Source organism: Cervus elaphus, chromosome 11 (assembly GCF_910594005.1).
Source record: "Cervus elaphus chromosome 11, mCerEla1.1, whole genome shotgun sequence".
Classification (NCBI taxonomy): domain Eukaryota; kingdom Metazoa; phylum Chordata; class Mammalia; order Artiodactyla; family Cervidae; genus Cervus; species Cervus elaphus.
In genome coordinates, this window is record NC_057825.1 from 33,344,693 (window position 1) to 33,366,533 (window position 21,841).

General features: G+C 51.7%; 2 protein-coding genes and 2 non-coding genes across 11 annotated transcripts; 3 read left to right on the forward strand and 1 right to left on the reverse strand.

Annotated features, from left to right (window-relative positions):
- The first annotated feature begins 629 nt into the window (after positions 1-629).
- On the forward strand, positions 630-19,580 carry AGBL5 (AGBL carboxypeptidase 5). 7 transcript variants are annotated; one of them, XM_043917391.1, is made up of 16 exons: positions 630-1,213; positions 1,651-1,790; positions 3,136-3,396; positions 3,645-3,816; positions 4,055-4,218; positions 4,780-4,957; positions 5,223-5,401; positions 5,812-6,268; positions 6,760-6,929; positions 7,253-7,388; positions 8,078-8,280; positions 8,908-9,122; positions 16,325-16,477; positions 17,560-17,672; positions 18,518-18,648; positions 18,991-19,580. In XM_043917391.1, exons 3-16 carry the CDS (start codon positions 3,182-3,184, stop codon positions 19,160-19,162), a joined length of 2,658 nt encoding a protein of 885 aa, XP_043773326.1. In that variant the 5' UTR covers positions 630-1,213; positions 1,651-1,790; positions 3,136-3,181; the 3' UTR covers positions 19,163-19,580. The 7 variants fall into 7 exon arrangements, 6 of the variants coding, with proteins under 6 accessions (XP_043773326.1, XP_043773327.1, XP_043773329.1 ...); XM_043917392.1 differs by having other exon boundaries at positions 1,704-1,790; XM_043917394.1 differs by having other exon boundaries at positions 630-966.
- TRNAY-GUA lies at positions 1,010-1,098 on the forward strand. Its single transcript is given in 2 exon segments — positions 1,010-1,046; positions 1,063-1,098. It is a non-coding gene; the product is annotated as a tRNA-Tyr (tRNA).
- TRNAA-AGC lies at positions 1,448-1,520 on the forward strand. The gene has a single exon. It is a non-coding gene; the product is annotated as a tRNA-Ala (tRNA).
- Positions 19,390-20,699, reverse strand: OST4 (oligosaccharyltransferase complex subunit 4, non-catalytic). 2 transcript variants are annotated; one of them, XM_043917396.1, is made up of 3 exons: positions 20,540-20,699; positions 20,277-20,414; positions 19,390-19,625 (listed from the first exon to the last, which is right to left on the reverse strand). In XM_043917396.1, exons 1-2 carry the CDS (start codon positions 20,638-20,640, stop codon positions 20,300-20,302), a joined length of 216 nt encoding a protein of 71 aa, XP_043773331.1. In that variant the 5' UTR covers positions 20,641-20,699; the 3' UTR covers positions 19,390-19,625; positions 20,277-20,299. The 2 variants fall into 2 exon arrangements, with proteins under 2 accessions (XP_043773331.1, XP_043773332.1); XM_043917397.1 differs by lacking the exon at positions 20,540-20,699 and adding an exon at positions 20,533-20,537.
- Between the last annotated feature and the right edge of the window lie 1,142 nt (positions 20,700-21,841).

Below are 21,841 nucleotides of genomic sequence, written 5' to 3' on the forward strand. Positions count from 1 at the left end.
AGCGACTGAACTGAACTGAGCTGAGGGACCCCAAAAATGTCGGAGTCGCCAGGGGCTTGAAACCCTCGTCTGACCTGGATTCGCCCGGGGCGACTGTGACCCGGGGTAACTCAGGCGGTGGTCGCAGAGCAGGCAGTGGAGGTCGGGTCTCCCCGCACACCCACCCCGCCACACTGCAAAGCCGAGCCGCACACACGAAATGGGTTCTAGGCGCGTTTCTTTGTTTTAAAACCCCGGGAGCTTCTGGTGGGCAAAGGATTGTGGGCTGGCACGTCAGGCCCCTGGAAGGAGACGCAGGTGTGAGGCCGGCAGGGGCGGGGGTCTGGGGGAAGCGAGCGGCCCGACTGCCCGCCGGGCTCCGGGCCGCGTCGGGCGTCGCTAAGCCCTCGGCGTCCCGCGCCGCCCGCCCCTCGGCCGCCCCGCTCGTCTCCAGCAGCTCCGTGGAGTTCCAGCAGCTTTGTATCTTTCTTGCTCTTAGGAGGAAAGGATCCCGACAAACATGGGTTAATTGACTTGAATGAATGTCCTTCCTATCAGGAGGAAAGTAGGACTATATTGGCGCCCGCGGAGACAGCGGAGGGAAACAAGGAGCGGAAATAACGAACGTAAGCCTTCGGCTTTGCAAACCCGGCTGGCGCCTGGCGAGAGTAGAGCAAGTGGGCATGCTGGCCAGGCTGGATAAATCAGGAGCAGAAGTCAGGGTCGTGGGCCGGGTCTCTAAGCGTCCGCAGTCCTGTAGAAGCCACCGCGGGTGGAGGGTCGGGGGCTGCCGTTTTGTAAAAAGCACGGAAACGGAAGGGACCTGTGTGGTCTGTGTTTCCTTGGTCCAGGTAGGAAAGCGGGTCCTTTGGCAGCGTCCTTTGCTCGCATTTCTGTCTCCAGGTTCCTCTAGTTCTGTGCAGCCTGGAAGAACTTCTTTAGAAGGTGGGCTCCTCGAAGATTTTGAGACCCTGGAGTGTGGCTTTGGTAAGTATTAGAGGGACAGCGGCAGCCGCCACTAGCAGCGGGGCCTTCGATAGCTCAGTTGGTAGAGCGGAGGACTGTAGTGAGTGAACTGTGGCAATCCTTAGGTCGCTGGTTCGATTCCGGCTCGAAGGACTTCGTACGATCTTTTTAACCTTCTCTTCCTCGCAAGAGAAAAGCTTACCTAGAAACCCACTGAGTTTGCGCACTGCCTGTGTTCCTTGAAAGATATATGCGGTAAACACTCGAGGTATGGTTATGCTGTCTTGTGGGTTACATGCAAAGGAGTGCTAATCTGTGCTTTTAAATAAGGTTTATTATTGCTTATGTATAATTATTATATGCCTGCTTTTAAAAATCCGGTCCGCGGTCCCACTGCACTCAGTGCTAAGCCAAATGAATTTCCCCAACCGCGGAGGGTCCACTGGTCAGCGGACACCGCAGAACAACCTGTAAGGCAAAAGGAAAGCAGCCAAAAGCAGCTGGGGGATTAGCTCAAATGGTAGAGCGCTCGCTTAGCATGCGAGAGGTAGCGGGATCGATGCCCGCATCCTCCACTCGGTTTTTGCCCCATGCATTGGAAGACTTCCCCAACCGCGAGTGGCTGAAGCTTGTGGGTGTTTTGTAATACACAAAGGAGTACGGTAGGCAATAATCAGCTTCACACGCGGCCCTTTTATTTTGCAGGTGAGTCTTTTCCAGGGTCCTTTTTGATCACTGCCTTTTTCTCCTCCCGGTAGCAAGGCCGTTAACCGTCTTCCGAGAAGGCGCGGGTGGAATCCTCCCGCCGCGCCTGCAGGTCGAGCCAGCAAACAGCCCCGGCTCAGGTACCCGCTAAACGTGCGAGGGAACCCCGGTGTGCTGACCAATGGCAGCGCGCCTTACTGGGCGGGTAGCCAGCTGTGCCCGCGGCCAATAGGCGTGAGACTTCTTGTTTCCTGGCAGAGCGGGGTCCCGGCACCGCGGCGCTCGGGTTTTGTTTGGGTCCTGGGTGGAGGGCCCGGGTGCCGGGGCCCAGGTGGCGCCTCGCTAGCGGGAGAGGGAGCGGGATCACCGGCCCGGAGAGAGGTGAGGGGCTCAGCGTGGAGTGCGGGCCCCGGCCCCGCCCCCTTCTCAGCCCTCGACGGCCCGCAGCCCCTCTGGAAGCCCACCCGGCTGGGGTGGCTGGGCCACCCCGCCCCTCGCCCGGGCTGGTCCCGCCCCACCCCCACTCCTGTGGCCTCACCTCTGACCCCTACGCCCTGCCTTGTTAGCCTCAAGTCCGTCCCTACCCATCCCAAGCCAACAAGCCGGGGCAAGCTCGGTCCTGGTGTGAGGGTCCTTCGGAGTCGTGGGTCGAGAAGCCATCCCCCGTCCCCAAGTGGGTCTCTGTGGGCCACTTTTGTCTAGAGATGCTCAGAATACCCATTACTCACCCACAACTACCAGGGTAGCTTTTTCAGGGGCCTCAGTGCTTAGCGGGGCGGTGTGGAATAGACTTGTACCGTTAGGGGGATTAAGCTGCAGTCTCCATGTGAGCAGGTGGCTTCTGCCCAGTTAACTTTGGCTTGGCATAGGCCACATGTCTAGTTTTATTTCATAATTAATAGGCATGGGGTAATTAAACAAAAAAAAGTACCAGCCCTTCCAGGGCTCAGGGAGCAGCAGAAGAATGCCAGGTCAGTACTTGTGAAAGCAGAGAAGTGGGGAGAGAGAGCTGTCGATCTCAAGTTAGAAACTTGGTTCTCTCCCTTCTGCTCTTCTCCAGAGCAGGGAGCCAGTCTAGGAACCAGAGATCCAGAATGGCCCATCTTTCTAGCTGGCGTTATGTTGTAGTTGGTGTATCATGGCTAGATTTGGGCAGTTGGACCTCTCTATCTTCTCTCATCTTTGGGCTGCAAAGAAGCTTAGAGTCTAGTGTTTCTCGACATACTTAAGTCATTGAGTGTTTCATTTTGGAATAGCCACACTGTGGTAAAATAGGGTCCTTTGAGGTCAGTTACAACCCTTAGTGTGGGGACAGAATATTGCTTATTCTTGGCCTTTGCTGGAAGGCCACATATACCTTTTTTAAAGGGGAAGAGAGCCTCTTCTTATGGTACTTCCTTAGAGGAGCTCTCATTTACGCAGCAATACCCAAAGAACACGTTTTCATTTTCCTTCCCTCTCCTCCCTACCCCATGTTTTTCCAAGCTCTCAGGGCCTGAGTGGTGCAGGAGGATGCTTTCCCAGCCCCACCATGGAGCTGCGCTGTGGGGGATTGCTGTTCAGTTCTCGCTTTGATTCAGGGAACCTAGCCCATGTGGAGAAGGTGGAATCTGTGTCTAATGATGGGGAAGGAGTAGCAGGTGGGCCCTCAGCCTCCACCAGCAGCATTGCCTCTTCCCCTGACTATGAATTCAATGTGTGGACCCGACCGGACTGTGCTGAAACAGAATTTGAGAATGGGAACAGGTAAGAAGAAAGTAATGGAGGGTGGGAGAAGGAAGAGAGGCGGGCCCCACGTCCCTACTCCTGTTAGCCCTTTGAGAGTTCATGCCAGCACACCATCCTTCCTCTCCCACCCCATCCCCCTCCTCATTCTCTACCCAGTAGCCCTTTCCTGGTTTGGCTTGCTCCAGTCCCCGCCGCCCCCCCCCCCCCCAAGCCCCTCTCCAACCCTCCTGTGTAGAATGATGTGTCTCTCCTACTCTGGCCCTCAGGTCATGGTTCTACTTCAGCGTCCGAGGAGGAACTCCAGGGAAACTCATCAAGATCAACATCATGAACATGAACAAGCAAAGCAAGCTGTATTCCCAGGGCATGGCTCCCTTTGTGCGTACACTGCCCACTCGGCCACGCTGGGAACGCATTCGAGACCGGCCTACCTTTGAGGTAAATTTTCCATGAGGAGGAAAGACAGACTTGGGTTCCTCTGGTGCCAGCTGGAGTCTGAGATAAGCCCCTGCCTCGGGAAGCCCAGAAGGAGCTGGTTGTCACGGGGTATCGCAGAGGGAGGGGTGTTGGTAAAAGCGACGAGGGTGTGAGGTCAGCTCCTGGTGGTCAACCAGTAGGCTCTTAGTTCTGACACCAGTGGTGTGTTGCCCCTCCCTCTTCCTCCGCTGCTCCTCAGATGACAGAGACGCAGTTTGTGTTATCCTTCGTTCACCGTTTCGTGGAAGGCCGTGGAGCCACCACCTTCTTCGCCTTCTGCTACCCGTTCTCCTACAGTGACTGCCAGGATTTGCTAAACCAGCTAGACCAGCGCTTTCTGGAGAACAACCCTACCCATAGCAGGTGCCAACCCCATTCTTATTCCTGTCACATAGTCCTGGACCGCAGAGCACCTCTGCTACTCCTGGAACTTGCCCTCAGAGCCCTGACCCCAACCCTCATCTGTCCTTTCCTCTGTACAGCATGTGGGACTTCGGGTACCCCTGACAAATGTTTCTGTGTGATCTTGACATCCCACCATCCACTCATCACCTGCCTACTTCAAGTCTCTTAATATCCCAGCTCCCATCAGTCACCCAGAATTTAGCCAGCACTGCCACTGCTCAGCACACATTTGTTTTTTCCTGCCCCAAGAGAGGCCACCTCTCTGTGTCTATGCAAAGTAGTCTATCTTAGGGCACCATAAACTGGGGAATAAAACCTTAACTTCCTCCTGTCCTGTTCCCTGCATTCTGACAGTGTAGACCTGACCCAAATCCTCAGGCTCATTTAACACTGTGAGGGACTAGAAAGCCCCAAAGGTTAGAGTGAAGGACCAGATCCTACAAATCCTGGGCTGGTGACCATGCCCACTGGTTGGTAGGACTTCAGGGACTTCTGGCTTAATGACTTTTACACCTCCAGCCCTCTGGATACCATCTATTACCACCGGGAGACCCTCTGCTATTCTCTGGATGGACTTCGTGTAGATCTACTGACGATCAGTTCCTGCCATGGGCTTCGAGAAGATCGAGAGCCCCGTCTAGAGCAGCTATTTCCTGATGCCAGCACCCCCCGACCATTCCGTTTCACAGGCAAGAGAGTGAGTAGAAATAGCATAAAGGTAGTACCCTGGCCTTGGCCCAGCCCCGGGCACCGCTGGTAGGTTGAGCTCATATTATCCCTTGTCCCTGTGGACACGACCTCAGCCTGTGTTCTTAGGCAGGTGTGACAGCTCCTACTCCAGTTGCATACTCAACCAGCTGGAAATCCAATGGCTGTTTCCACCTCGTCCCACCGCCATCCCCACATGGTTACCCTGGAATGTAGAGCAAATGACCTAATAACTGCTTTCCTCTTCACCTCAGATATTCTTCTTAAGCAGTAGGGTACACCCTGGGGAGACTCCATCTAGCTTTGTCTTCAACGGTTTTCTGGACTTCATTCTTCGACCTGACGACCCCCGGGCCCAAACCCTACGTCGCCTGTTTGTCTTTAAGCTGATTCCCATGTTGAACCCCGATGGGGTCGTCCGGGGTCACTACCGGTAAGAAGCATGCCCGGCCACATGGATTGTCCCGTCCCCTCATAACCTGCATCTCAGTGGCAGCTGTTAGCCTCGTATCTAGTGTCTGTGTTCCCAGTCCTCTTGCACCCTAACACAGGCAAGTCCCTGTGATCATCCGGTGAGCCGAGAACAAATATGATCCCATCCAGTGGCACTTTGTAGGGGAGTAAAGCCAGCATACCCATAGATCCATCTGGGTAGAGGGAGCTATCTTTTAGATTTCTGTAGGAGGGATAACAGCTGACCAGGGAGAGGGCCAACGTCAGTTCTGTCTTTCCTGTTGCAGCTTCAGCCTCTCATTTCATAAATCAGTTTCCTTTCCATCTGCCATGTGTCTCCTTCGCTGGACCAGCCCTCAAGCCCCTGCTTTGGTCCTTGTCTCCCTACAGCACAGACTCACGTGGAGTGAATCTGAACCGTCAGTACCTAAAGCCTGATGCAGTCCTACACCCGGCCATCTATGGGGCTAAAGCTGTGCTTCTCTACCACCACGTGCACTCCCGTTTGAACTCCCAGAGTCCCTCTGAGCACCAGCACAGTTCCCATCTCCCTCCTGATGCTCCCCTCTCTGACCCTGAGAAAGCCGACAGTCTCCAAAACAGAGCTCATCTTGGGCGCTCGTCCAGTGGGGATAAACCTGAGGCATGGACACAGACTGAGGCAGACGAGCAGAAGCCCAACAGCATGTGGATTATGCCACAGGAGTCAGCTGAGGTGGAGCAGCTGGCCCCCGATGCCATCCCCCCCAGAGAGAGCGGTGTTGCTTACTACGTGGACCTGCATGGACATGCTTCCAAAAGGGGCTGCTTCATGTATGGAAACAGCTTTAGTGACGAGAACACCCAGGTGGGAATCTGCAGAACGTCATGTGAGTGTGGGGAGTGTTGCAAGTCAGGAGATGAAGGTCAGGCTATGAACGGAGGGAAGAGGGCCTTCTGGCAGGAAGGCCTGGGGCTAGCAAGAGGCAGCTTATTCTGAGCGAGCTCCAGGGGCCAAGAAGGGTCAGCACCTCATTGTGTTACATCATGACCTCTGAAAGAAGATCAAGCTACTAGCATCATAGGTTTTCTAGAGTTTGGAACACCAGGGGAGAAGGAGAATTTTATATTATCAGAGAGAAGGGCTTAAAAAGAGGTAGAATCATAGTTTCCCAACACCTAGAAATATTGTCCAACATTCAGTGAGGATGTAAGCAATGCTGACTACTGCTGATGGTTCTGAAGGTGTCTGTCTACTGTGTGAAGGCACATGACCCCACACTAGGCATCTCTTCCTTGCCCCATCCTTTCTTTCTCTCTGTCTCTCCTTCTGAGTTGCCTTTTTCCTCACCCAAACAGGTGGAAAATATGCTGTATCCAAAGCTCATCTCCTTGAACTCAGCCCACTTTGACTTCCAGGGCTGCAATTTCTCAGAGAAGAACATGTATGCCCGAGACCGCAGAGATGGCCAGTCTAAAGAGGGAAGCGGCCGGGTTGCAATCTACAAAGCCTCAGGGATAATCCACAGGTTGGGTGGAAACTGAGATACAGTGGACGAAATAGCTGCCCAAAGAAAACAATAACCCAGTGTAGGGTGTATGAGGGGCAGGGGATGGATGAAGTCTTCCCAAAGGACAGATTCACAGTTTGTGGTGTTGTCTTTAAGTCTGGGACAGTACCTTTTGGGGGACCTTTCTTCTGTGATAAAGTGCCAGGGTCAGTTGCTAGTTGCTAGGGATCAGCCCTTTCTATTTGTGCACATTCTACCCCAGCTGATTATCTCGTAGACCACCTAGTCTGTCCCCCATGGTTCTGTCCAGATTCTGTCTGATAAAGGTCTCCGTGTCTTAGCTACACACTTGAATGCAACTACAACACTGGACGCTCAGTAAACAGCATCCCTGCCGCCTGCCATGACAATGGGCGTGCCAGCCCCCCTCCCCCGCCGGCCTTCCCCTCCAGATACACTGTGGAACTGTTTGAGCAGGTACGAATGCAGGGGATGAGTGGGGAAAGGGGAACCTCAAAGTCTGGAAAGGCCTTCACCTCTGCCACCTGACTCTCAGGTCCTCTGAGGCAAGGCTTACCATTGTCGCCGTCTCACCTCTCAACCATGGTGGTGGTTTTCCTCAGTTAATAGGCACCAGGCCTCTGACTGTAAAGGTATCGAGGGGATGAATGGGCACTACTCTGACCCCCAGCCCTGCCATAGAGACTCTCCTAGCACAGCTGAGTCACATTCTTTGCCTGTGAGCTTATCTTCCCCCTTCTATTGGATTAATTCCCTACTGAGTTCAAAGCACCCCCTCTACAGAGGTCCTGATGATCCTGGTGTCCTGGGGCACATGAACAGAAAGAACTGTGGGTTATAGAAGAGATCCCAGTGCCTTCTCCTGCTGGTAGAACTCCTGCCTGGGGCCATCCCGAAAGCCCACCTGCCCCTGCTCATAATGGACGAGGGCCCCAGACGGCCAGCAGTCTAGGGGACAGCCCTAAATCCACTGTGCAGTAAAGAGCCTGAGCGCCACAGTTGACAGAGTCGTTGAGCAGATGTGAGGCCAGCCTCTCCGTCCCTTCCATTGGGCTGTGCACCCCAAGCCAACACAGCACCCGTGAATGGAAACAGCTTCCTGGGTTGGAAGACCAAGACACTGAGCCAAACCGGACTCCCCACAGGTGGGACGAGCCATGGCCATTGCAGCTCTGGACATGGCGGAGTGCAACCCGTGGCCCCGGATTGTGCTGTCGGAGCACAGCAGCCTCACAAACCTCCGGGCCTGGATGCTGAAACACGTGCGCAGCAGCCGAGGCCTGAGCACCGCTGTGAGCGTGGGCGTCAGCAAGAGGAGAGGCTCTCGAACTCCACCCAGGAGTAACAAGTAAGACGAGCGGTGGGGGGGAGAGGCTGGGGCACCGGAACAGGGCTCTAGAGCAAAGGGTTCCAAGGAATTTGTGTGATTCCCAACTTCCAAAAGAACCACATGGTGAATGTTTCCAGGGTGAATTCAGATTAGGAAGGTTAGTGCCTTTGTCGGAGAATGGGATCCTCTTCCCATTTATGGAGCACTACATACTTCCAAGATGTTGGAAAAGCAGGTTTAGGGGATTCCCCGCTCCAGAGCCCTGCACAAAATCGAGTAGAACTAGGGTGGGGGTCCCCAGGGGTGGGTCTCACCTTCCCATGGTTGTGAATGTCTGAGGGGCCAGGGAAGCAGCAGGGTGACAACAGGGACCTCACTGGGAGTTAAAGCTGCCCAGGGCCAGCCCACATGGCTCTTAGTATATTCTCAGCAGGAGCGTGCACGTGTGAACAAGGGCCCCCAGGCAGCCTGAGATGCCCCAGGTTAGATTCCTAATCCGTGTGGACACAGATTCCTCCCTGCCACCTCGGAATGAGTCCCTGAGCCTTTTCACCCCAGAGGTGACGCTGTACTGGGCATCAGACCAGGGAGGACAGTGCAAGACAGCCTCCTGGCCCAGGATTAACTGGTGTCTGCTTCTTGCAGCGGACTGCCTGTTTCCTGCTCTGAAAACACCTTGAGCCGCGCACGAAGTTTTAGTACTGGCACAAGTGCTGGTGGTAGCAGCAGCAGCCAACAAAATTCTCCACAGATGAAGAACTCCCCCAGCTTTCCTTTTCATGGCAGCCGGCCTGCGGGGCTGCCAGGCCTGGGCTCTAGCACCCAAAAGGTCAGCCACCGGGTGCTGGGCCCCGTCAGAGGTAAGCTAGTCTGGGAGCCCCTGCAACAGGTGTTCGGTTGTTTGGGGCATTGCTGGGGGAAGTGAGAGCTTGAAGATGCACACTCAGCCTGGGACCAAGGGGTGAATCAATAAAATTAGTTTGTAGCAGAATCTGTAGCCTCTTCTGCGACCTTGGTGTTCCCTGCGGCATGAGCTCCAGACGGTACATGTGTGGCAGAGGCGGGAGTCCGGGGTCTTCGGTTTCAGCAACTGCTGGGAGGCAGGAAGTGCCCAAGGAAGACTCACTGGCTAGAGCAGGGTCATGCTGAGACACGGAGCCTCCACGTCAAGGACAGGGTCGGTCAGTCTTGGGAGCAGGAAGGATAAGGAGGTTTCCTCACAGTCAGTCTCAGCACCATGCAGAGATGGTGAATCCTACCCAGGGTCTCTACAGCTGAACTTGTTCTTGGCTTCAGGGCCTGTTCAGAAAGTGTTAGAAGGATGCTCGCTTTTCCAAAGAAACATGGAACAACTACAGACAGGTTCTATACTAGGCTCACAGTCCAGCCCCTTCCAGCGGTAGCCACAGTCCCTCAACTGTGCCCCTAGGTTTGGCCAATAAGATCCTACTTGACCAGAAACAGGTGGGCCTTTAGGGAAAAAGAAGAGAAAAGGACTTCAAAGCTGTTCCTTGGGAGTGACCTGGACTGGAGTAGAGCGACTATTGCAGTGGTATTCCTGGAAATAACACTAGATCAGAAATCAACATTGTACGTGGCTTCTGGGCTGCGGCAGTCTGGCCAGAGTATAGAGGTTTATACACTAGAACTCAGCTTTGCTGGTCTTCAAGCTGCACTTGTCCTTGTCAACACTTCCCAGCTGCTCAGCTTGCAACAAAGCTTTTGGTGCAGAGCAGAAACTTGCCCTGGCGTCAGTGGCTGTGGAAATGACTGCTAATTAGAGCGGCCACAGGAGAGAGAGAGGTGGTCCTCACCAGCTTTGACCAATAAGATGTTGTCCCTGGCAGACCCCATAATTACCTCTGCTTAGGTTCCAAGCCCCACTCAGAGAGTCTGTCTTCATCGAGAAAGGACACTTGTACACTGTTTTTGAGTATTAAAGCAGTAATAATGCATTATATTTAATAGCATTAAACAGTGAACAAAATAGTACCGCATATTTATTTCATTTAATCCTTACAAGGACCCTGAAGATAGGTGGTATTTCCATTTTTCTGATGAGGAAGCTAAGGGTGCTGAAGGTTAACCGGCCCAAGGTTGCACAGCTATTAAGTGGCAGTTATTCAAACTTGTCTTTTGCGTTCTGGCATACTTGAGTTTCCTATCTTAAATCTGGATATTTTTTCTTCTTTTAATTTCTTTTTCTCTTAACACATAGGAATATGAGCACCATAAATCTTCCCTGACTACAAAAGGAAACAGTAAAGAGCCTTTTCTAGGTCGTCACTGAAGGATTCTGGGCAGTTTTTAGTCAATATTTTATTAACATCTTCCCTGCTCCACCCACTCCCCCACCCCAATGTAGAGTGCTGTATTAAGCTCCTTGAGTGAGAAACATGTATTCTGTTTCTTTGTTACTTCCCCCAAATAACTAATAGAAAATAGGCACAGTCAGTACAAAGTAACTCCTGGTGGACTGACTGGAAACTTCCTAAGGGACACAGGGCTGTAAACACAGCAGAAAAGCGCACTGTAAGCGGGGAACTCGGGGGCCACTGTTGTGGATAAACACAAGAGTCATCGCCCAAAGGATGATCAGTTGAGAAGTGGTTTTGAGGAATGGGTGTGGTTTATGGTTTAACAAGAACACTCCAGAAATGAGAGTGATAGCCAGGACCAGCGCTATGTGTAGAGAGGATGACAAGCAGGCACACTAGCTGATTCGAAGAGCAAACCCTTCCCTATGGAAATCAGGAAGAAAGGTGGGAGGAAGAAGCCGAAATGTCTTGAAAACAGAAGACATTATGGGTTAACAAGACATATGGCAGTGACTGTGTTTCTTATGATGGGAACAAAAGATCTGCTTAAGCGAGCTGTCTGTGAACTGTTTATATAGAAATCAGGCAGGGATGGGAGATGGGGTCTTTGCAGTAGTTTATACATGAGATGACGAGTGCCTGTACCAGGGTCTATGAAGGTATATAATAGAAACAAGTGGAGGGATTCAGTGGTGGTGGAAGAGAAAGACAGAGAGCTTCATGGTTACAAGCTAAAGCAGTATGTCATGATCACATTAAGACATTGTCTGAAGAAGCTGAGTTTATCTGTTTTAGACATGCTTGGAAATCATGAGCTAGCTATATGGAGATGGCCTACAGGCAGAAAAGGGCTTCCCTAGTGGCTCAGCTGGTAAAGAATCTGCCCGCAATGCGGGAGACCTGGGTTCGATCCCTGGGTTTGGAAGATCCCCCTGGAGAAGGGAATGGCTACCCACTCCAGTATTATAGCCTGCAGAATTCCATGGGGTTGCAAAGAGTCAGACACAACTGATCACAGGCAGAAAAAGGGCCAAACTGCAGAAAGGTAACATCAAAGTTGTATATGAGTCCTCCACGTACAGGTGCAGGTGAAACCAAGTAAGAAGCTATATTCCCCCAGGTAAATGAGCTTAGAAGCAGAAAGAGAGCTGGTCTGAGAATCAGGACACCCTGTGGACTTGCATAAATATTTGTAAGAACAAGAAACTATCTCTGAATTCAAGAGGTCAGGAAGGTTCCTAATAATGTCAAACAGGAATACTGTAAGGTGCTTAAAGAGCAGACCCAGGGATCTTGACTCCTGTGTTCTGAGCATTTGCTGGTGCTCCAGTTTTGCCACTTCCATCTCAAAGTCTCTGATAAGACTCCAGGATGGGAGACTGGCCTTGGCTTGGGATAGGGACCTCTGATGCATACTGTGGTACTGGACTTGGCATCTTCAACTCACCTTGGGAAAACTTCTTCATTTTGTCCTGTGCTGTAGCTTTGTGACATCTCCTGGTTCCACACACCTGGCTCCTGGCCCCTCACCACATCTAGGCATCCTTTGTCTTCCAAGATAAGAAAACCATGACCTTCATCTCTCTGAGATCTAACTAAAAAGCATCTGTAAATACACCTTCCAAATCCCCAAACTAGGATTGCTGAAGGTTGTTTTTTTTTTAACTTACGAACTTATTTTTAGGAAAATTCCCACTAATGCATAAAAAATGATATCCCATGTAACTGTAGGTTAGTTAATGGCAGTCCTTTATTAGCTAGAACAGAACATGAGGTTGGGCTATCCAAAAAACTTCAGATAAGATTTAGGTATCCTAGTTAGCAGCTCAAGGCAGGGCCTGAGAGAACTAACTAGTCTGGCTGGGTCTGTCCTCAGAGGCTGGGGGATGACATTTTAGAAGCCAAAAAGTAGCCAACTTGGGGTGAATAGAAATGTTGCAGGGGCAGGAGGCTGAAGAGCCTGAGTAGGCCTTGCCTCCTAGCATTCCCCTGGCTATAGTGCCAGAATCACTGGGGAATAGGTAATGCCATTGTTAAAGTGGGCAGTTAAGTGGTGTGAAAGCGGATGCAGACAGTTCAGAGGAGGACCTGCTGTGTAGAGGGTGGAGAGTAAACAACTACTCCTCCTGTTTGCTATGCATTCATGAAAACAAGGCTGGGGGGCTGGGGGTGGAGAGACACCAGCGAGGTGCCCAGGACACATGACTGAAGGAGGCACTTGCTCTCAGGATCAGGCAAGGACCTGGACCTCCCTAAACTGCACCCAAGGCACTCCCCTTCCAGCCTACACAGCAGGCTACTGCTGTAAAGACCAGGCAGGGACTTGAGAGTAAAGCAGGGAGCCTTCAACCATCAGCCTACCATGGCCACTCTAATCCATCCCAGCTCTGGCACTTAAAGCTGAGATTACCAGAACTCTTTCCTGGTCTCCATGCTGCCTTGTCTCATCGGGCTGGCAGCTTTTGGTGGAGCACCTCAAGGCCGATGATGAGTAGAGGTTCCTTTGAGAAGTGAGTCAAAGGACATAGGAAGCCTCCAGCTCCATCACCACTTTTACCTTTTCCCATGAAAACAAAAGTTTCATGTTAAATAGCCGTATGCCCTTAGACTAAAACTTATCTGATGGCAGGAAACATTTCCTAACACATCTGTTCATTCCCTTATCACCTAGCAACACGCTTGGCACTTATTAAATGATTTCCAAATATTTGTTGAACAAATAAAAGGCAAGAAGCTGGGAGGTGAATGGAGGCTTGTCTGCCTATCCACCCCTCAAAGGACATAAATCAGGTCTGTGATCATCCTAGGGATCCAGTGAGACCTGAGTGCTCCTTGGAGGGACAGTTCTAAAGATGTCTGGGGAAAGTGGGGATGATGCTGGACCTAAGCACAGGGTACACAACTGCTCCAGAATTGTGAGCCCTCAGAATATCCATTCAGACTCACACAATGGTGAGGGCAGTCTAGTTCTGCGTCTTGGGCCTCTGCCCAGGACTGACCCAGATGGAACCTTGGGGCTGATGACCACGCTGCACCCTCTCGGAACTGGTCACAGATGCACAGCTGGTCCCATCACCACTTGCGCTCAGCCTTAAGCTGCCGTTTCTAGTTTAGAACCAAGAAGAGTTGGAGCTCCTCCCTTTAATTCTTGTCACAATGAGACTGGATAAGCCTGGATGACCCCAGGGCCCAGAAGTCAAAACACGAGAAGCTGGGCTGTGTGCTTACGCTGCCAAATTTACAGGCAGGCCCCGCCACATCTTAAGACAGGCTTTTAAGTGATGACGTGCTACCTTTAAATGCCTCCCATTTTTCAGATCAAGCCTCTCCTAAAGCAAACTTGTCTCCTATCCTGAAACTCTCTTTAGTGGCAGGATTCCAGAGATGTATTCTTAATATCTCTCCCTTGATCCCTACATTTCACTTGGCATTTTTTATATCATTTGCCCATTTTGCTTTGTATCTTCTTGAGTGTCACTTGGTTCCTTATTGGAACCTACAAATGTCCCAGAGGCCTTCACTCTCTTGCCTGCACTCTTTTATCCTTTCTTGGGGTAGGGTGAAATTTCATCCCCTAACATGGTTCCAGCATCCTTCTGTGTATAGATATTTCTCAGATCATCTATCTCCTGCTGTTTCTCCCTCTGTCATAAAGTTCATTACTTGAAGTGATTCGAGTGTACGGTCACTTGACAGCATCTTGACATCCCTGTTTTGACTGAAGCCACAAGCAAGGTCTAGGCTCTGCAGTATCTCTGAGTCTCTGGTGGTGGATAATGTTCCAAGTTATTTGACTGTGGCCATGAGTCTCCGGCTTTGGTTGTTTTGTTGGCATCACTGTGCCAACTCTTACTAGCCCCCTAAGGTCTGGTTATTTTTGACTCCTGTCTATGGTCTTATACTCTAATTAGTACCCAGCATCTCAGCAATCTCCTCAAAGCTAGAGTAGCTTCCTTCTGAGATCTCTCCCTTTTTTCTCATCCTTTTTCATACAAGTATCAGTTTTTTAAAATTTGGTTTGGAAACGTTCCAGAAGTACCCTTGTCACTGCTAGTGTAGTTAAACAAGATAATACTCCTGTTACCTACTTCCTACTTTTTAGATGAGGCTTTTTACATGTAACACATGTTGCTTTGTCAGAAGTCAGCTGGCATCCTGTAACCAGCATCAAATTCCGCTCCACAGAAGTTAATGGCTCATTTGGTTGAGAACACTTGGAACCTGCTGTCCCCCTATGATGAGGACGGACCTGCCATGCCTGAACACCTCCCTGCCGCTTCTCATCACCATCCACCCAACTGGGACCCCGCCTTTCAGAATCTGTAGCAGTGAGGCTCTAGCCACAAAGAAGGGACCAAGAGAGTTGCCCCGTAGGAGTATAACCGTATGCCCTTAGACAGGGACTGCTGAGTCAGCTCATGGTCTACAGTGGGTGTCTGCTCTCCAGGCAAACAAAATCTTTAAGGTCTTTGTTTTTCCAGGCAGTACTTTACAGGCCCTGAGATATAGTGTTGAAAAAGATCAGGTCCCTACCCGCAAGAAACTCAAAGTTTCAATTAGAATATTAGCTAACATATGTGCCAGGCACTGTTCTAAGTACTTTACATATACTAACATTTAGTTAAGGAGACAGAAACCATAAACAGTTACTTGCCGAGGGAACAAAAAACAACTGAAGAAAAGAGAACAATTAATTTTACTGTTAATGGTCAGGCTTTCATAGAGGTGACATTTGAGATAGGACATATAAGATGTTCAGAGTTCACTGGAAGAAGAAACAGGCATTGCAGAGGAACAGCAGAGCCAGTAGCCACAGAAGCTATAGCAGAGGATCAAGTCAGCATCCTACTGAGGGTGTGTGGACTGGACCGACAGTAGGTGGGGCTTTGAATGCCATGTTCAAACATTTGGACTTTATCCTGTAAAAGACCTTTAGCATCTCCCCTTTGTCTGAGCCAAAATGATTTTTGATCAGGTCTGTATTTTAGAATAATAATTTCTGGCACCTGTGTGAAGGATGGATTATAAAAGGGAATAGACTCAAGCTTGGGAGGCCAGTGGAGAATATTTTTTTAAAAGCCTGGATGAGAGATAAAGATTGTATCTGGACACTGGTAATGGCAAAGGTGAATAAAGGGGGAACTCAAGGCAGTGGGAGAACTGTCCAGGTTTGGGTTAAAAACAAATCTAAATGTGAAGGAGTCGAAAGATGAAACAAAAATTTCTAGCAGATTTTTCACCAAGATAGGGAGAAGGAAAGGAAGCAAAGGGTCATGAGACACTGTTTGGGTCATGAGACACTGCTAGGTAGAAACAACCAGTAGACAGTTAGAACTGCAGCTCAGGAAAAAAGGGCGAGAGGGAGACTTAGGAGTTTTGACCACATAGAGCAGGAGAGAAGGATAGAATGGTGAGGGATACTGGCATTTAGGGGCAGGACAAGTAGTTGAAGAGGGGCATTTAGAGGGAAGAGAAAAAGCCAAGCTCAGTAACTTAAGAATGAACTGGTGTGAGTAAGCTAGTTAGCTACAGAGGTGAAGTGGGATGAGGGCTGGATGAACAAGGAAAGCTGGAGTAAGTTATTAGGTCTTTCTACCCATCTTAGATTTACTTCAGAAGAGGGATGCTGGTGTGATAACAAGCTGGAAAACAGGCATCTGCTGACAAGGGAAAGCCAGTGGGGCAGTGGAGTGACAATACCTCACTTATTTGCCTTTTTATCTGCTTGTGTCCCTTCCACTCAGAGCCCCGAAGCCAGGACAGGAGACGGCGGCAGCAGCCAATGACCCATCGCCCTACTTCAAGCAGCCTGGCCCCATCCCCAACTCCTGCTAGTTCTAACCTAGCCTCTTCACACATGGGCTCCTGCCTACTGCCCAACTCACTCAGCATATCAGGTCTGTACTCACTGCCACTGAAATCTGGGTTGGTCAACCTCCTTCCTTCCCTACCTCCCAGGGTGTAGGCCAGAGTCCTGACTAGGCTTGAAGAAACCCCTCCAGCTCTGCTGCCATGTGACTTGCACCTCCTTCTTGACTTCATGTTATGCAGGCCACTCCAGACCAGGGCCATCAGTTATCCTCCTGGATTATCCTAAATCCCTAAACTAACATTAATGCCCTTGTATAGGAAGCTGGAATTTTATGAATGTATAATAAAACAAGTTACCACTTACTGACCATTTACTATGTGGCAGGCACTGCTCTAAGCACATTATCTTATTTAATCTTATTTTTACAGTTGAGGACCCTGAGGACTTTTCCTACCTGCTTTTATTCATACTCCCTGACTCCAGGAGCTGGGCAACATTAGACAAAACTGAAGAATGAAAACAGTATAGGCCTTTTCACCCGTCATCACCACACATGTTATGGGATCGTGTCATTCACATAGAGAGCCTAGACCATCTGCTTTCCTTTTAAGTTCTAGACCCAGCCATGTAACAGACTGGATGGGAATGATTTCTAAGGCTCCAGTCTGACATCTTCTGCCTCCCCTAGAGCCTGCTACTCCCAACCTGTTAACTCTCTTCGGTGGGTAGTCCTGAATCCACCAGTCTTGGTGCTGCTTGATCCTTAAATGCTTACACACACAACTGGGATAACACTAACAAATTCAAAGCAGTTCAGCTTGAGTGGGTTCTAAGTCAAGCTCCAAGTTGCCATTCCACCCCTTGGACCAGACTAGAGTATGCGGTGCTTCTGAACGAGGGGCAGTTTTGCACAACAGTGGACATTTGCCAATGTCTGGAGAAATTTCTGGTTGTTACAGTAAGGAGGAGGCAGGAGAAGAAATGCCATCTGCTGAGTCGAGGCCAGAGATGCTGCTAAACATCCTGAAATACACAAGGCAGCCCCCCACAACAAAGAATAATCCTGTCCAAAATGTCAACAGTACCAGTATTGAGAAGCCCAGATGGAAAGAAAGTTACCTCTTCTCCATGGCCCCGTCCTGATCCCAAGTTTCCTTTGTTCCCTAGGGAGCAGCTGCTCATTCCTGTCTTCAGGAGACAAGACAGAGGCCGTCATGGTGATTGGGAAAGGTCTGCTGGGGGCTGGACCTCGGATCCCCTGTATTAGGACCCGACTGCAGGTAACATTTTGGGGTCTTCCCCAGCCCCCAGCTAACAACTCTTGGCAGAGCCCAGCAAGGCGCTGTTCACCTGGGGAGCGGGAGGGAAAATGCCCAGCACTGCTTTACATCCTTGCCCCACAGCCATAACAGGGAGCTGCTCTGATGCCTGAATGCCTGTCTGTCGAGTGCCCCCCGTCCCCTTGAGCCAGGTCTCTTGCTTGCTTCCAATCCCAGCATCCCTGTCAGATATACCCTCACCTCAGCCTGCTAGCTTTGGCTTTGCCTGCCCCTGCCCTTAGCTTCTCCTCTCTTTCTGCCCAGACCTGCCCGAGGAGACTTCCCGCCAGGAGGGGTCCCGGATTCCCCAGGTAACACATCTGGTTGCTGCTCCTAGGACCAGCTGTGCCACCCACTCCGATTCAGTCCAGATCCCCATACTAGGCTGACTGAAGTTGGGTATAGGCAGAAGCTGCCTGGATGGGTGAAGCTTAAGCTGCTCTGGCAGGGGCTGAGGCAATGAAGGCTCTGAAGTAGACCTACTAATACTCCAACATCTTCCCACATCGTGCTTTTCTACTCCTCCAGATCTCGGCTGTGGTATAGCCATGAAAAGTTAAATGCTGGGTCCTTTGGCCTCCCCTAGTTAAGTAAAGCTTGGACTGTATAATCATAGACTGAACCAGAGTTTTTTAGCTATTATCTTGCCTGACCCTCTCAGCTAGGCATAGTGCCCAAGAATTCAAGGTCCTAGTACCCATGCTGACCCCTATACTACACTCTTACATGTGGAAACTAGAAGGAAACCTAGAAGCAAAAACGTCCATGGAAGAATCCAGCCTCTTAGCCTCCCCCTGTCCACACAGGCTAGGCCCAGGTTGGCCCAGGGCTCACCACCGACTCGCAGAGGGATGAGAGGCTCTTCGGGCCCCACATCCCCTATCCCCCAGACCAAGGAGAGCAGTGAGCCGGAGCTGGGACCCCGCTGCACACCACGGTGAGCACCAGTGTCCAGCCCCTCATTCCACCTCTTATTCCCATTTCTGCCATTCAGGACCATTTTCTTCCTCCCCTTCTCCCTTTGACCCCCTAAAGACTAAATGTACCTCCAATAAGAATCCAGTCGCTGACTTTTTTTCCATCATGCTCTCAGTCTTCACTCCAGCAGACAAGAGAACAATTTCCAGTCAGGGCCTCAGGCACTCCTATCAGACCACTGTGCAGTGCTCAACCTACCTAGCCTCGCCCATCTTGTCTGTCTCATGTCCCAGCCCCTGGCTAAAAGACCAGAAGAAGGGCAGAGTTTTCAACCCTGATTCCTCTCTTTTCTCTGTTGCAGGCTGCCTCAGGCCGGGCCCCCACGGCCCCGCTCCGCCCCTGCCTTTTCTCCTATTTCCTGTAGTCTGTCTGACTCCCAGTCTCGGATTTGTTATAGTGGGGGGCCCTTGGGCCAAACCGAGGTTTGTTTTGTCCCTAAATCTCCCCCATTCACTGTTTCTCCCCGGGTCTGATGACTTGACCTTCAAGCCCAGGGTATGACTCCACAGTGGGGAACACAGTGACAAATGTGCTAGTCCCCTTTTTCAGCTGCTGATTCCATGTGACAACTCTGTAACTTCTTAGAACACCCACCACACTGTTCTGAGACATTGCAAAGCATTACCTTGAGACAGGACAAAGCAGGGACCTGCCACCCCTTCCCTCCCTCCACAGCACAAGATTTTGGGACCACAAAAAATATATATATTTTTTTATATTGGGGGGAGGGAGTAGAAAACAAAGTAGCCCCTATACTGGGCCCTATTCAGTGGCAGCTTCTTGTTCCATAGGGTTAAGGAAGACTTTGAGGAAATAAAAGTTGTTTGGAAAAATCCAGGTGTAGTTGCTTTGTATGTTGTGATGGGTAGAAGGGATGAAGTGAAGTGTGAAGGCCCCTCACACCCTCCATCTTGCCTCAGACTATGTCCTGGAACCCTAGAAAAGAGGGGGAAAGACCTGAGGTAAGGAAAATGCTGCAGCTTTCCTCTGGGGCTATCCTTTAGAATCAACTCCCATCCAGCCTGTTCCCGCCCTTACAGTTCTCACCCACTGTTACAGGTTGGTTTACAAGCCCTTCATACAACCTCCCCCCATCCCACTCTTATCTATGACTTAGGTCTATAGTAGCCACCCCCAACATAAGCGCCCTGTTCCCCTGAAACAGAATTCTCTATTTCTACAACCCCTCACAAAAAAATTATGCCTAAATAAAGACCTAACAATCTTGGAAAAGTAAGGACTATTTTAAGTGAAGAGCCCAGATCCTCATACTTGGATGGCATCGTCATTACCTTTATTCCTTAGGGTGTCAGTACCTCCTTGCACCCATACTATCAATTTGGAAATTGGGAACCACATGAAGATGGGGACTGAGTTGATAGTACCCACCCCGTTCTAGCAGGGAGCAGTTTAAGGGGGAAGGGGGTAGGGCACTCGCTACTTTGTGTGTGGATAAAGGGGCCCAGTTCTGGACTGTATCATGCTTGGCCCAACACGTTCCGGTTTGAAGTCTCGAACCCTGCAGGCCCTGGCGCGGCCTTCCCGCTCACTCTCCAGGGGCTACGCGCTACAGCCACGGACCGTTACCTGGGGCAGAGAAAGCACCACTCTCATTCCTGCTTCTTGGGATTGTTGACGGCCACGTAGTGATAGAGAACGACAAGCAGGAAGAGCGACACGCCCAGCATGTTGGCGAAGATGGCGAGCTGCACGTCCGTGATCATGCTGAGGAGAAGAGGAGCGCCTGAGCCGCGGACCAGCGCACTCCTCGCCCAAACCAGGACCCGTCCTTGCCCCCCCTGGTCCAGTCACCGCCTATGGGTCGGGGATCGCGCCTGCGTACCTCTTACCTGATCAGCTGGGCTCGGTTCCGACGCGGTCTGGGGTCTATCTTGAGGTAGGAAACCTGAACCGGAAGTTTGCAGCGCCAATTCGGCTCCAAACAAGGCATTTCCGGTTGTGAGGCTCTGCCGGTAAGGGCTCTCTAGCCTCAGCGTCTCGCCTGCTCCCGCGGCGCGCTCGCGAGGGGCGGGGTCTTGGGTCGGGCCGAAGAGGGAGGGGCTGCCGTGTGGGTCGCGGGGCCGACGCGCGCTCCGGACGCCGCGCGGGGCAGCTGACTGCAGCTGGCGCTTCCCCGAACGCGGTTAGTGGCCCTAGGGCAACCTCGCTGGAGCTAAGGAGTGGGCTAGAGTGAGGGTGCGGCGGCGGGGCCGGGCGAGGAGCTCGGCCTGAGCCTAGACGGTGCCCCCCCACTCTCCTGTCCCGGGCCCCCGCGCTGCAGCCCATCCTTCGCTTCCCGGCCCGGCCAGGTGCTTCCTTTGCGCCCTGCCCTCAGGGTCGCCTCCCTGTCCCGGGCGGCGGAGAGAGGGATGAGAGGCGGTGTAGAATGGGGACTGGAGAGGGGCGGCCGGGTCCCTCTCCTTGGCGCGCCAGCCTTTCTGCCCCACATGCGCCAAATAGAACGATCCTGCCTGTGATCTGACCGGTGCCTCCCTTAGTGGGACTCCCTCCCTCCATCCCACCCCAAGAGGTGGGCGTCGGAAATAGGGCGGACCCTCCTGGAATCAAAACCCAAACCGTGGGACTTGGGCCAAGTGGGAAATCACCCCCCGGATGTCAGGGAGGGGGGAAAGGAGGAAGGGCTGGGAGCGGCAAAAGGGGTCGTGTGGGTGGTAAGCAGAGTGGGCCTCCCAGGAGAGAAAAAGATGACAGTGGGTAGATGTCCGAGGGTCTCTCGTGAGGGGAGAGGCAGCCCGGGGCTTTACAACCCTCTGCCCAGCCCAAACCTACTCCCCCTCACTTCTTGCTTTCCCTCAGCTTCACCATAAAAGGGAACGGCACTAAGCCAGGCTGGGGCCGGGGGCTGGGCTGTTGCTCTGGAGCTGTCAGGGGTAATGGAAGCCAGTTGCTTTGCGGTAGAGGGGGGCCAGGGCTCAGGGGACGCCTCTGGTTCTCTGAGCCAAAGAAAACTACAGGAGCTGCTATGGGGCTGGAACAGCTGGGTGAGGGGGCTGACTTGCTCCCTGTGTGCACAACGAGCTAAGGGTGCACTCACTAGCCGGGAATGGGCTTCCCTGACTTGGGACCATCAGCAGTTTGTCTTCCATGCTCCAGCCCAGTGACTCCTAAACTCCATCTCTGCCTTTAGCGGT